Genomic DNA, 13,853 nt, shown 5'->3' with positions numbered 1-13,853 from the left:
GAAAAAGATGAAACTTCAATATCTCATGATACAAATGAGATTGAGAATGATTTTTCAAAAACAGAATGTTCAAATTTAGGAGGTGAATTCAACACAGAAAGTCCTATTGACAATTTAGAAAATGATGAACTTAATCTAGTTAGAAAAAGTGAGAGAGTTAAAATAAAACCAGCATGGAGTAAAGATTACATCATGCATATTTCTAAGTCTAATTTCCCTCCTAATACTTTCCCATTTATTAATCATTTATACAAAACAAATGAAAAAAAAAATTATGAACATAACATGTATTGATGAGCCTAAATCTTATGCAGAAGCTAGCAAACTACATGCTTGGCAATCTGCAACGAATGATAAATTGAAAGCACTTGATAAAAATGGAACTTGGGTGATTGTTGATCTTTCAAAAGGAAAAAAAATAATTGCGTCAAAATGGGTTTATAAAACTAAACTCAATCAAGATGGTTCACTTAACAAACTATAGGATAGACTTGTTGCTAAGGGTTTTAGTCAAAAAGAGAGGATTGATTATCATGATGTGTTTGCACTAGTTGCTAAAACAGTAACAATTAGACTTATACTTGCTTGAGCAGCAACAAATAATTGGCATCTACATCAAGTAGATGTCAATAATTCTTTTCTTAATGGACACATTAATGAAAATATTTATATGAATCCTCCAGATTGTTATAAATCATTAGAAAAAGGAAAAGTTTGTAAACTTGTTAAGAGTTTTATGGCTTGAAACAAGCTTCAATACAATAGAATTTGGAATGTACAAATCGATTAATTGAATTTGGTTTCAAACAATCTCAAAATGATCATTGTCTTTTTATCATGCATACTGTTAAAGGAATTATTGTCTTATTGATGTATGTAGATGATATTTTAATATGTGGAAATGATATTAAGAATGTTAAGACTTTCATAGATAATAAATTTTCAATTAAAGATCAATTTTTTTCTTGGCCTTGAGATTGTTAGAACTGATAGAGGATTATTTGTGAATCAAAGGAAATATGTTCTTGATATTTTAAAAGAAATAGGATTGTTGTGTTCTAAACCAGAAAAAACTCCTATGATTAAAGGTCTTAAACTTCAAGAAAAATGGTATGAATTGTTGAAATATCCTGAGAAATATAGACGGTTAGTTGGACGTCTTATATATCTGAATTTTACTAGACCTGATTTGGCATATAGTGTATAGAAACTCAGTCAATTCATGAATGAGCCAAATATTGTTCATTGACAGGCAGCTCTTAGAGTGGTTCGATACTTAAAAGGTTCACCATCGTTAGGCTTGTTTTATTCTTTCAATAATAACTTGTGTTTGGAGGCTTTTTCAGATGCAGATTGGGGAAGTTGTGCTTTAAGTAGAAGGTCTCTTACTGGATTCTGCATCAAACTAGGGAATTCACTCATTTCCTGAAAAACCAAAAAGCAAGCGACTGTTTCGAGATCAAGTGCTAAAGCGGAATATAGAAGTCTTGGTTCCTCGGTGTGTGAACTACTATGGATTTCATATATCCTAAATGATCTCCAACAAACTGTCCATTTGCCGATTAACTTGTGGTGTGATAATATGTCTACTATACACATCACTGAAAATCCAATCTTCCATGAAAGAACAAAGCATTTGGATATTGATTGTCATATTGTTCGAGATAAATTCAAAGATGGTTTTCTTATTCCTACGCATGTCTACACACAAGACCAAGCTGCTGATTTTTTCACCAAAGCCTTAGATTCTAATCGTTTTCAAGCTTTATTGTCCAAGATGAAACTTAAAGATGTTAATCTTGAGGGAAGTGTATTAAAATAAATATAAATTATGTTCACATAGGAATGCCTATGTTTTGATTGAGTCTGTACACATGGGAATTGTACACATGGGAATTTCCATGTAAAATTGTAATAAGTTATATTAGATAACTTGTTGATTAGGGTAAAATAGTTTTAATTATAAAGTTATTTTTATTTGTGTTATTATATCAATAGTTTAAGGACTATTTTTGTAAGAGGTATATTGTATCAATTAATAAGATCGAGAGATGGCCCCATAGGATCCATTACGTTTTTCATTTATTATTCTCATATTCAGAAGTATTACTCAATCACAATCTTTTCTACTTGATTCTGAAAGTTAACTGTCCTTTCACAATTCTATCCCATAGAAGGTAAAGAAGACCCGTCTCAACAGTCCACACCAATGGAAATTTTTACAAAATATTTATGCTTTTCTTCTAAATTATGCCTTAGAATTGTATCAAGAAGTTTGGGACTTTCAAAACTAATAAATCTTACTATCACGGAGAGATCAAAATGTTGGGACAAAAAAACTTACTAACCAATGAGAAAATGATTACACTATGAGATAAGCAAACGCAGATATGTCCAGTAACCATTCCTAGGAACAGAGGCCTTTAGGGAACTTTGGGGGTTTAATTATAAACAAGAAAAAGATGAAGGAAGTTTTTAAGCTAGAAAGAAAAGATCTGAAAAATGAAAAAATTAAATAAAAACGCTGAAGAAAGGGAGAAGCACGACTTGGCTGCCAGTGGCCCACCGCGACTTTGGGAAGAAGAAGAAGAAGAAGATCTGCCCGCTCTATCCTTGCCCATCTGCTGGCCAAGTTCGATAAATATACGGCTAGCTTACATGGTTTAGTCCTCTTCACCAGCGACCCTACTCTTCAAAGGTGAATCTAGACTCACTGCAATTATAATGGGTAACTAGATGATTTGGAATTGAAGATGTGATGCTTTCAAAGTAAAAGTGCTAGTAAAGTTTTGATCTTGGAATGAAATGAAAGACGATTGATTGATTTGCTGCAATGTTGATGGATGAATCTAGTGCCTAGCTTGTAGTTTGTGTTGTACATGAGTTGATTGAAAGAGTTGAATGAATTTGATGATGAATTGAGTTGAAAGCATTGAAGTGTTGAATGTGGATTTTATTCTTAAAAACAGTTTTGATGTAGGGAAGTTTGATCCTAGATCTTGAGTATTAATTAATTAACAAATGAATTGAGATTTGTTTTGAAATTGAAGTTATATGTCTCAGGAATGTTTTATTCGAATTATTTGAAAGACCAAGATGAATTGAAGAAGATCTAAGCTCCCAACATGATGAACTGTTTTCAACTGAAAATAAGGTTCTGAACAACTTTTGTGTCTTGCACCTTTTTTATTTGGATTTTGATCTTAAAGTTCAAATCAGCCGATTTCAGAAAAGGCACAACTCTGGATTTTCAGATAACCTTGTTGTCCAATTTCGTTAATTCTTGTAGATATGCCTTTGGTCATGACATTAGCTCTCAATTCAACTTAATGGATTAGAGATTTAGTTTATAGTCAAAGGTTTTCTATCTCAATGAATTGAAGTGCTAAAAAACCTTTTAAAAGTAAAGTTGAGAAAACTAAAACTTGAATTAAAGATATGCTTTTCTCGATTTGAAATCATTTGCATATTATTCTAAATTAGTTTGATGAGTTAGGGATTGGATCATGGAAACCACCTTTGCATTTGGACATAATAGCCTTTTCAATAACAAAAGCAGTTTGCTTCTACTGCTTGCTGTCCAGCCTTCTCCACATTTTTGTAAAAATAAAAAATCTAGTCTAATCAAGACAATTTGGTCTGAAACCTACCAGATGATAGCTAAGATACCAAACTGTGTGGAAAATGACTTAGAAGTCAGGACTAAATCTGTTTTATCAAGTATTCTGAGATTTCTTTGAAATCTTTTGGTTTCTATTTAATTTCAAACAAAGCCTAGATAATCTTATTCTAAAAATAAACATTATGAATGTAGTATCTTGGTGAATGTTTTAGTATTCAATTCCTAGTTATGCATCTCATTAAGAACTAAAGTTTCAAATTGAATAAGGTCATTTGACCACATTTGGTTTCTTTTGAATTTGATTTGATTTGAGCCTAATTGAAATTCAGATGAAAAAATTGATTGGTTGAGATCAATGTGATTACATATTAGGATGAGATGATAGTGATGATATGATGAACTTGAATGTATGATGTGATACGATGTGATGAGTAATCTATATGCAATGGATGTGCTTAAATTTCTATGAGTGTATGAACTTGATGTCATACTTCGAATGAGCCTGATGCTGATGATTAGGATGATTGAGTTTACATGCTTTGCCTTGATAAAGTCTTGATGATTGATGTGTTGAGCTTTGGTTGATGATTATCCATGACAATGCATCCCTAGGTTGAGTTTAGCAATTAAGTTTTGAATGACTATTTAAGGGATTATTAATTAATTAGGTGTTCTAAGTTGCTATGCATGATTGATTGAGAACATGAATTGTCATTGATGATATGCAAACTTATTTACGATTGCCTTTGATATTATTGCTATCTTTATGGTTTGCTACTATCACGATGAGTTTGCTTCAAGACTTACTTAGAAAACTAGACATAGGATTGGGAAATGATTTGAATAATGAGTTTATGATTTCATGCTTAGATCACATAAGACAAATCCTTAGGTTTAGCCCCCCTCCGAAATTCAGGAGAGCATCATTTATGAATGAAAATTTGAAGATTCATCACTTGAGGATTTGAAAACATCATTGCAAGAAAGCTTGTATAGAAGTCAGCATTACTTGAAAGTTCTTGAAGTGGAATCAATAAAGATCATGAAGAGAATCTTCTAAAACGCTCATTTGGAGTAAAAAGTTTGGCCTCATTCTTGAGGCCTAACCATTCTCACGCGGATCAATCAAGCCTATTCAATCATTCTCATTTTGAAGTCCATCGGGATCATCTCATCCCAAAACCTCTTAATTTCTTCTTCTTATTGCCACCCCAAAACCCATAAAAACTATAAAATATTACATCTAATTAGTAATTAGCAAAGAACATGAAATAAATTCTGTTTTCGGACGGGCATGTGGGGATACTGAAGTACTTCCTCACGGGTAACCTAACACCAATCCCAAATCTCTGTTTATGTAAAATCATGGCTTACTATTTTTTCTTTACTGGTTTCTTGGGAAAAAAAAACCGTTATAATGAATCTAAGCCAACTGGTTTGAAAGACATCTCTAATTCTTTCCTTTCTTTCATTCTATCTCTTCTGTTCTTTCTAGGAGACACGAGCATCTACTTACGGGAGGACTCGACGAGGAACCCTTTGAAAAGAAATAAAGGGGGAGCGGAAAAGACATTATAAAACCGTTGTCCAGAAAGTGTTCTACCACTTTCTTGAGAGGTCATTGAACATCAAGGATGTGAACCATAGACTACATCAACAGAAAGCGTAAACATCCTTTTATTTGCGCAGTAAACAATGATAGATGTTGATTCATGGCATGGATTTCGTTTATTTATGTTTAAATTTCTGCATTTTATCGCAGGGAATGATTGAGCCAACAAGTTAGTAGGTACTGAAAACAAGTTCAAAATCATTACTTCCATCGCTGCCGATAAAAACTAAAAGATGACGAGTTTGCACCAAGGTATCCTTCTGTTGCTATTACTGCTTCTATCAAAATCTCCATGTAACCATGCAGCGGTGTCCGTGTCGTCTTCCAATGAGCTGTTATCATCGGCCAAAGAGGTCAACTTCTTTGATTGGTTGAAGCAAGTCAGGAGGACGATTCATCAGTATCCTGAACTGGCTTTTGAGGAAGAGAGGACGAGTGAGTTCATACGATCTGAACTCGACTCTCTTGGGATTCACTACACGTGGCCAGTTGCCAAAACTGGAATCGTTGCTTCTATTGGCACAGGAGCTCCGCCATTCTTCGCTCTTCGAGCTGATATGGACGCTCTTCCCATTCAGGTATCTCTCACACACACATTTGTTGATTTGTTTTCTTTTCGTGGAGAAATGCAATGCATTAAAAATAATCAGATTAGATATCCAAAATAAGTTAGTTACTCAGAAATATCATAAGAAATTAAACCACTGAAAAACAGGGGAAACAGAAGCATAAGAAAACAATTGAAAACACCTTCTTGCTGCCTTGTTTTTCAACTAAGTCGCATCATTTTCTGAACAATTTGCAAATCCAAGAATATTGGAGAAGATAATTCTTAGTTAATTTGATGAAATGTTGCACCCCTTCGAGTTTTTGGTTTGTTGACTAACCCTGAACTGTTTGAGAGCTTATTTGCTTTATAAATTGTAACCATGGTATGCTGTGTTTGCTAGTTACCACATTTGCAGGTTGCCAGACTAAAATCAGTGCTTAGTACTGTTTCAAAATTCAAATAACTTTGTTTGATGTAGATTATAGAAAAGCATGTTATTTTGGTAAAAAGATTAGGGATATAAATATATAGTGATAAAATTATTTTAAAAAATAGTCGATATACTGTTGTTGATTTGACTGAATTGATGGATGTGTACAATGGTGATTGAATAATCAAGCCCTTATTCTTTTTTGCTTATATGAAACTTATCTGGTGAACATATAGGTTTCTTTTCTTGGTTATTGTCATCTACAAATAAAATTTAAGGTTTGGTCTAGAATATACAGGAATACAGTAAAATCTTATTTAACTGACATGCTGGAATACAATAGGGAATTGATTCTCTCATCCAAATCTCTCTATCATGTCCTCTCTGTAAATATGGGATTTTGACACATCTACTGTAAATGTCTATGTTTGAGATCAACAGCTAATGTGTTATATTGAATGGAGGAGTTTAGAGGAGAAAATTCATTTTAGTTGGAATATATAATATATTTGCTTTATTAACCCAGTTATCTGCAAGAAGTAACCATTCATGACATGCCCCAACCTATTTTGGTTTGCAAAGGAATTGAAGGAGTGGGAGTACAAGAGCAAAATTGATGGCAAAATGCATGCATGCGGTCATGATGCTCATGTAACGATGCTCCTTGGGGCCGCAAAACTACTACAAAGCAAAAAGGACGAGTTGAAGGTAAACACATGTAAAATTTACCTGTTCCGAAAATTAAGAACAAATATGATTCACTTTCTTAACCAACATATTTAGCTGAAGCCTCAAACAATCAGTAAATTGTTGATTTTCGTTTAGAACCAGCATCACATTTAATTTGCTCCCAGTATTCCTCTCATCAAAAGAATAAAATAAAAAACTTTGATAGGTTAGTTTTTGCACTTTAAACTTTTTTTATATATAAAATTGAAGTTCAGAAACATTAGTAGCTTTTAACAAAGTGTTTACAGCAGCTTCCAAATTAAGCCAATGTCAAGAAGCTAGGCAACATTCTCACTGCACCTTCATTGAAGTGGGGCTAATGGCGGTGGGATGATGTACTAGCATGCTCGAGAGTTAAAACCCTGGTCTAAATAAGAAAAAGAAATACAAATTCAGGCAATATGTATGATGTTAGAAATCTTGTATTTTCAGGGTACAATTAAGCTCGTGTTTCAACCAGCAGAAGAGGGTCGTGGTGGTGCTTACCATGTACTACACGAAGGTGTTTTAGATGAAGTCGAGGCAATCTTTGGGCTACATGTTGCACCAAATTTAGCCACAGGTAAAGTAGGATCAAGACCCGGTCCAATCATGGCCGGCTCTGGTAGGTTTTTGGCAACTATTCATGGGAAAGGTGGACATGCAGCCTCACCACATGTAAACAAAGATCCCATCCTGGCTTCTGCTTTTACAATTCTTGCACTTCAACAAATTGTGTCAAGAGAAACTGACCCTCTTCAGGCTGAGGTAAATCCATTTCTCTTCTACCTAATTCTTATAAGTTCACTTCAAAATATGAAATTGAACATTCAGAGTTTATTTATTTATTTTTTATTATTTTAATTTAGGAGAGGAAATCTTATACAATTTGAAAACTAGTATTTTGTCATAATTTTGCACAACTACGGCCTTATGGACTAAAATTGAGAGTGAATAAGATTTTTATTTTTATCATGATCCAAATATATTTAAGATCATTATAGATTTTGGCTTTATCTTTTATAAAGTTTTTGCTCCATATTATTTTTTAGATCATTATGATTTTTGCAAAAATAATAAAATGATCTGATCATTAAATTTAATAACATATAGACTCAATGTGATACACTAATTCATAACATAAAGAACATACTATGATACAATATTACTTATCTCTCTTTTATTGGCTGGTCAAAATTGTAATCTCGAGCAGGTAGTCACAGTTGGTTTGGTTCGGGGTGGTGACGTTGATAATGCAACTCCTGAGATTGTAAAGATTGGAGGCACTTTTCGTAGTGTGACTATAGAAGGCCTTCTCAACCTTAAGAAAAGAATCAAAGAGGTAAGTATCGGTTCGGCTAATGTAGGATTTCAATTCCTCATTTTAAACCAAATGAAGCACCAAAACTCAACATTTAATATGATATTTATTTATTTATTTTATAGAAGTTCATTTTGCCTTGGTTAAAATATATAACGAAAACTATTCGGGAACTAATATTTTGTCCCAATCTTGTTACAATTAGGATATAATTAGAAAATCACCAAAAATTAAGATTGAAAATAATATATTTGTGTTATGATTATTTTTAGATTATGATTATTTTGAATCAATATCCAAAATAGTGTGATTTCTGCTGTTTCATTTGGTATACAAGATCATAGTATAATTTTTTTGCTTCACTTGGTATAGGTTTTTAGTTGACTAAACAATAAAAATGGAGAGTAGTTTGAGCCATTCTTAAAAGTAGAGAAGTCAAATCGAGTTATTATAAATGGAAGTTGATGAAGTAAACTGATCATCTTTACTATGTAGTGTTTTATATAAATTGTGGAATGTAATATGGGGATGATTATTCAGGTGATTGAGGCCCAAGCAAACGTGCACAGGTGCATGGTTTCTGTAGATTTCATGGAGGTTGAAAGAAGGCATTACCCTCCAACTATTAACCACCAAAACATGTATGAACATGGAAAAAACATTGGAGAAATTCTTCTCAATAAATCAAGCTTTGATCTTTTACCAATGTCCATGGCTGCTGAAGATTTCAGCTTCTACTCGCAAAAGATCCCGGCTGCATTTTTCATGATCGGGATGGGGAATGAAACGTTGGGATCTGAACATCCATTGCACTCGGGTCATTTTTTCCTTGATGAAGATGTGTTACCCATAGGATCCGCTTTTCATGCTGCAGTTGCCATTTCTTTCTTGGATGCCCGACATAGTTCTGAAAAGAAATAAGATTATTGTTTTTCTTATATTTGGAAAATTAATACGGGAAATTATTTTGTGTTCCACATAGAAATGTAAGCATTTGTCATTGTGCTTCATCCAAATGATACAGTAAATTTCTAGTTCAGTGTTTGATCTCTGGAATTACAATAAAACTAAAGTAAATAGCTCTTCTAACTTAAAAACACATATTACAGTGGCCATTTCTTTCTTGGATGACGGACATAGTTCTGAAAATTAATAAGATTACTTCTTTATTACTATTTGGAAAATTATTATGGTGAAAGTTTAAGAAGTTCAACATAGAATGGAACAATTTGTCACTGTGTTAAATTGAAATGATTATGGAATTACAGTATATTTCTAGTTGAGTTCTTGACATCTTAGATCAACAATAATGCTGAAATTTCAATAAACTAAAATAATTATTTCTTTTGAGTTAAAACACTTGTTATTTAAATCAGAAACATTTGAAATCCTATATTAAGAAATCTTTATTATTTTTTTAATGTATATAATTAACATATATAACTAAAATAGTATCTTTATCTAAATTAATATTCAAATTTGATATTTGAAAAAAACATATTAATTTATAATTTTTTTTTCAAATCCAAATTTAAATTCAACTTTTAATTTACGTGTTTATTGAATATTAAACTAAATCATTATTAGGGTATAATCTTGAATTCATTACCATTTGAGTATTTTTTTAATGTTATATATAATAAAGTTTGTCTTTAACAATTTAAAAAATTACATTTATAAATAAATAAAATTTGAACGAATAAAGATTTTGACTATCATCTTTTTAAAAGAAAGTTAATCCTCATTAAATCATATAAGAAGTTACAAATTAAATATTAATGTGTAAATAATAAATAATAACAAATATTAAATAATAAAAATTTACAAATATTAAAATTCTAATTAAAATAATCTAACCAACACAAATTTTCAAGTGACTCTATAGACGAAATGATGTGAGTCAATAACAATAAGCGATGGAAGAGACCAAGTCGAGTAAACTAATGTATCGGTATCGGAAAAATCTCTACCCAAAATTTTGAGCAAGAGTGAAATTTGTTTTTGCAAGGGTTGTCAAAATTTTTTTATCAAATAATAAATTATCATCCACAAATATGATCAAAATTTTTTTTATTAAAAAAATAAAAAATAACTCTGTACCCAATAATATTGTATCTTTGTTTCAAAAAATGATACATATATACATGGGCGACGGAGCCACGTTCAACCAGTGATCCCTATAACATATCTATATATATAATGATACTTAATTTTTAAAGTGTTCGGATTGTCGGGTCGAGAGTTGTGGTTAATTTGGATATTTGGGTCGGATTGTGGGTTGACCCACCCATAAACTTAAAACGGTTAAAAAAAATTAAAAATGTTATCCGTAAAAAAATTTCACGGTTTTTTATATTATTACTCGTGCAAATGCACGGGCTAAATGTTAGTATTTATAAAGAGTACTTTTTGGTTGTAGGTAAAAAGGGTATAATATAACACTATTGTAATGTTTGATACGCGATACTAGTTATATAGGTATTAGTTGTATAGAAGTATAAATTGTAAGGAGGTATTAGAAGGTATAAATTATATAAATTATTTGTGTTTGGTTAGGAATATAAATTATATAAGTTTATTATATTATGTTTGGTTGGTGGTATAAAAAAGTGGTAAGAAGTGTAAATGATTATTTTATCCTTATATTTATATAATTCTTTTTTTAATATTTATTTTATATGTAGACTATTATATAAATATATTTTTAAAATAAAAATACATACACAATATTTTATATATAATTTTTTATAATTTAATTTATATAATTATAAATAAATATTATTTATATATTAATTAATATTTAATAATTATTTTTAAAATTTATGTATTATTATAAATATTTTTATAAATAAAAAATATTAATTGTTTGTATAAAATATAATATGAATAATAATTTTATAAAACATGATATTTGAAAAATTAAATGACATAATTATAAATTAGTTTCAAAAATAAATTATATAGATTTAAGTTGTATTAATTAATAATATAATTAATTATAAATATCATTTATTAATAATGTAATACAATTTTATTTTATAAATTAATTGTATATTTAACTATTATTTTTAATTAATATTATTAATTTTTTTAAATAATTATTATATTTAATTAAATATAAAATTGTCACATTTAAATTTTTTATAATTTAATATTTGTTTATAGAGATAATATATATATATATATATATATATATATATATATATATATATATATATATATATATATTTAAAAATCAAATAAAAATAAGTAATTAAGTATTTACTATTATTATTTTAAATTATAAAATTAAACCCATTTAAATATAAATAAATATTTAGTTATAATTTATTATTATTATTATTATTATTATTATATTTTAAAATATAATAAAGAAATTATAATTTTAATAATTTTATAAAATTAAAGGATAAAAAGTGAAATGTTAAATTTTATAAAAGTTTAAACATTTTTGTAACTAGTTTATATTCCGTACTAACATGTAGATATAGTATAATAATATTAACAGTAAATTAGTTAAAGTATTTTATATAAATAGTATTAAATGTGATATAATTTATAAATTAAACTAGGTACAAACTTTGTACCTAGTCAAACCTGTTACAAAGAAGGATAAAAATAATATTTCCATATTTACCCTTAAATTTTTATTATTTTGAAAGCTTTATTCTCTAGAAACTTCATCCACCTCTCCGTCTCTTAACTTTCTCATTTTTCTTTTCATTCATCTTCCTCTCATTTGAAACCCCTTTTCTCCATGGCTTTCATCTAAACTCATCTCTAATGGCATAGATCAATAGAAGATTAATGAAACTCATTTCCATAACCATAGATTAAAGAGATTCAGAGAAGATTCAAGATCTTGGGAGATTCAAAGAAAAATCAAGAAACTCATTTTTTGATACTATGATTCTTGTATTTTTGATACTAGTTTGGATTAATGAGAGGTCCTTCTGCTGTCCCATTTTTTGCTATATTATTCTTGTTTTGTTTCCTGTATAGAATTAGAAATCAATTCATCTTCTTGAATTCTCAATACAACTTCAGATCTTTTTTCTGTGGTGGAAGTTCTTCCTTTGATTTCTTGAATTTCTGATACTTATTTTGATTGATGAGATATCATTTTATTGTCCCTTTTCTGCTATATGATTCTTGTACCCAAATTAAGTATATTTTCAGAATCTATTATGTGGTTCTCTTCCATTTTACTAAAATGTTGATGGTTAGTTCTTGATTCATTTAAGCCAGTAATTTAGCTATCTTCCCAACTATATTGCTTTCTTCCTTCGCTCTTTAGCATGGAAGCCCATGTTTAGCTTATATTCTTTATCTAGGGACTTCTTATGAGAATTAGAAGTCTTTCTGTGTAGCAACTTTTCTTTGTCTTAGTCTATTCGATCGAAACATCATTAATTTTTTTTCTGATTTCTTTCTCCAATCAGACTCATTGGTATATTATGACTTTATAACTTTTCTATTTCTGAAAACTCTCCCCTTTGTCCCTATCTGCATTATAACTTACTGGTTTATGTAATTTTATACTAATCTCATTTAGTGGTTCCCACAAAATGTGATCATAGAATACAAGAAATAAAAAAAAAAACATATAAATAGAGAGAAATAAAAAAAAAGTTAAGTAAATATTAATTTAACAATTAAATTAAATTAATATAAATATAAAAGGCAAAAATGTTCTTTTACATTTTATACAACATTTTTATACTATCAACCAAAAACAAAATTATAAAATCTATACAATTTATACCTTCTTATACTTTCAACCAAATACAAATAACATACATAACTTATACCTCTCATTACCCCTTTACAATTTATAACCCTTACAATTAATACCTATATAAATAATACAGTATAACAAACGCTACCTCAAGGTATAATTTATATCCATATATTATTGTATATATAAATTCTAATCCACCAAATAACCAAATATAATTTACTGTATATACAACTATACTTTATCTACACTTTTATACGTAATAATAAACACATTTTTTGGTATAGTATAAACTATATTAATAGTGTTTTTATATAATGTTTGTTAAAATTTTACTAATTTATACCTAATAATTATATAAAATTGTAACTAATATCTCTAGGTTCCACATTTTATTTATATCACTTAATTTTAATATATCATTATACTTTTTATTAATATATATATAACTTATTATTATATAATATATTAATATATTTTATTTAGTTTTAATATTATTATTATTATATATAATTATTTTCAATATATATATTTTTAAATAGTTTAATATTTTAATTAAAAAATATTTATTTATTTTTATAACAATAATTTTATTAATTATTATTTTATATATTTATTTATTATAAATAATATTGTTTATAAACGAAACTCTGGTTATAAATTCCACTATTATCACTATTCTTATTTTTATTTTATATAGTTTTTTTTATACTTGTGAGTATTTAACTTTATGTAGTTTATCTTATATCTCTAAAATTTTATTTTTATTAAGAGTACTAGCTTTTTCTGACTCCCTATCTTTTATTTGATTAATTTGTTGAACACATGCATATTAAGAACAGGGTAGGAGAATTTATCCACTTTACAGGAAA

At 28.9% G+C, this 13,853-nt stretch overlaps 1 protein-coding gene across 2 annotated transcripts; it reads left to right on the top strand.

The window, feature by feature from the left end:
• The first annotated feature begins 2,538 nt into the window (after positions 1–2,538).
• On the top strand, positions 2,539–9,280 carry LOC124942213 (IAA-amino acid hydrolase ILR1-like 7). Of its 2 annotated transcripts, XM_047482671.1 has the most exons (7): positions 2,539–2,698; positions 5,118–5,287; positions 5,385–5,812; positions 6,797–6,922; positions 7,376–7,690; positions 8,136–8,264; positions 8,784–9,280. In XM_047482671.1, the coding sequence occupies exons 3-7, from the start codon at positions 5,468–5,470 to the stop codon at positions 9,162–9,164; spliced, it is 1,296 nt and encodes a 431-aa protein (XP_047338627.1). In that variant the 5' UTR covers positions 2,539–2,698; positions 5,118–5,287; positions 5,385–5,467; the 3' UTR covers positions 9,165–9,280. The 2 variants fall into 2 exon arrangements, with proteins under 2 accessions (XP_047338627.1, XP_047338628.1); XM_047482672.1 differs by lacking the exon at positions 5,118–5,287 and having other exon boundaries at positions 2,549–2,698.
• The last annotated feature ends 4,573 nt before the right edge of the window (positions 9,281–13,853 follow it).

The sequence above is a fragment of the Impatiens glandulifera genome, chromosome 6 (assembly GCF_907164915.1).
Source record: "Impatiens glandulifera chromosome 6, dImpGla2.1, whole genome shotgun sequence".
Taxonomy (NCBI): Eukaryota; Viridiplantae; Streptophyta; class Magnoliopsida; order Ericales; family Balsaminaceae; genus Impatiens; species Impatiens glandulifera.
This window is presented reverse-complemented; position numbering and strand designations above follow the sequence as displayed.

Coding starts and splice junctions, on each gene's coding strand:
- LOC124942213 (XM_047482671.1), top strand. CDS start 5,468: ATGACGAGTTTGCACCAAGGTATCCTTCTGTTGCTATTACTGCTTCTA. Junction 7,691..8,135: donor CTGACCCTCTTCAGGCTGAG/GTAAATCCATTT, acceptor AATCTCGAGCAG/GTAGTCACAGTTGGTTTGGT. Junction 8,265..8,783: donor TTAAGAAAAGAATCAAAGAG/GTAAGTATCGGT, acceptor ATGATTATTCAG/GTGATTGAGGCCCAAGCAAA.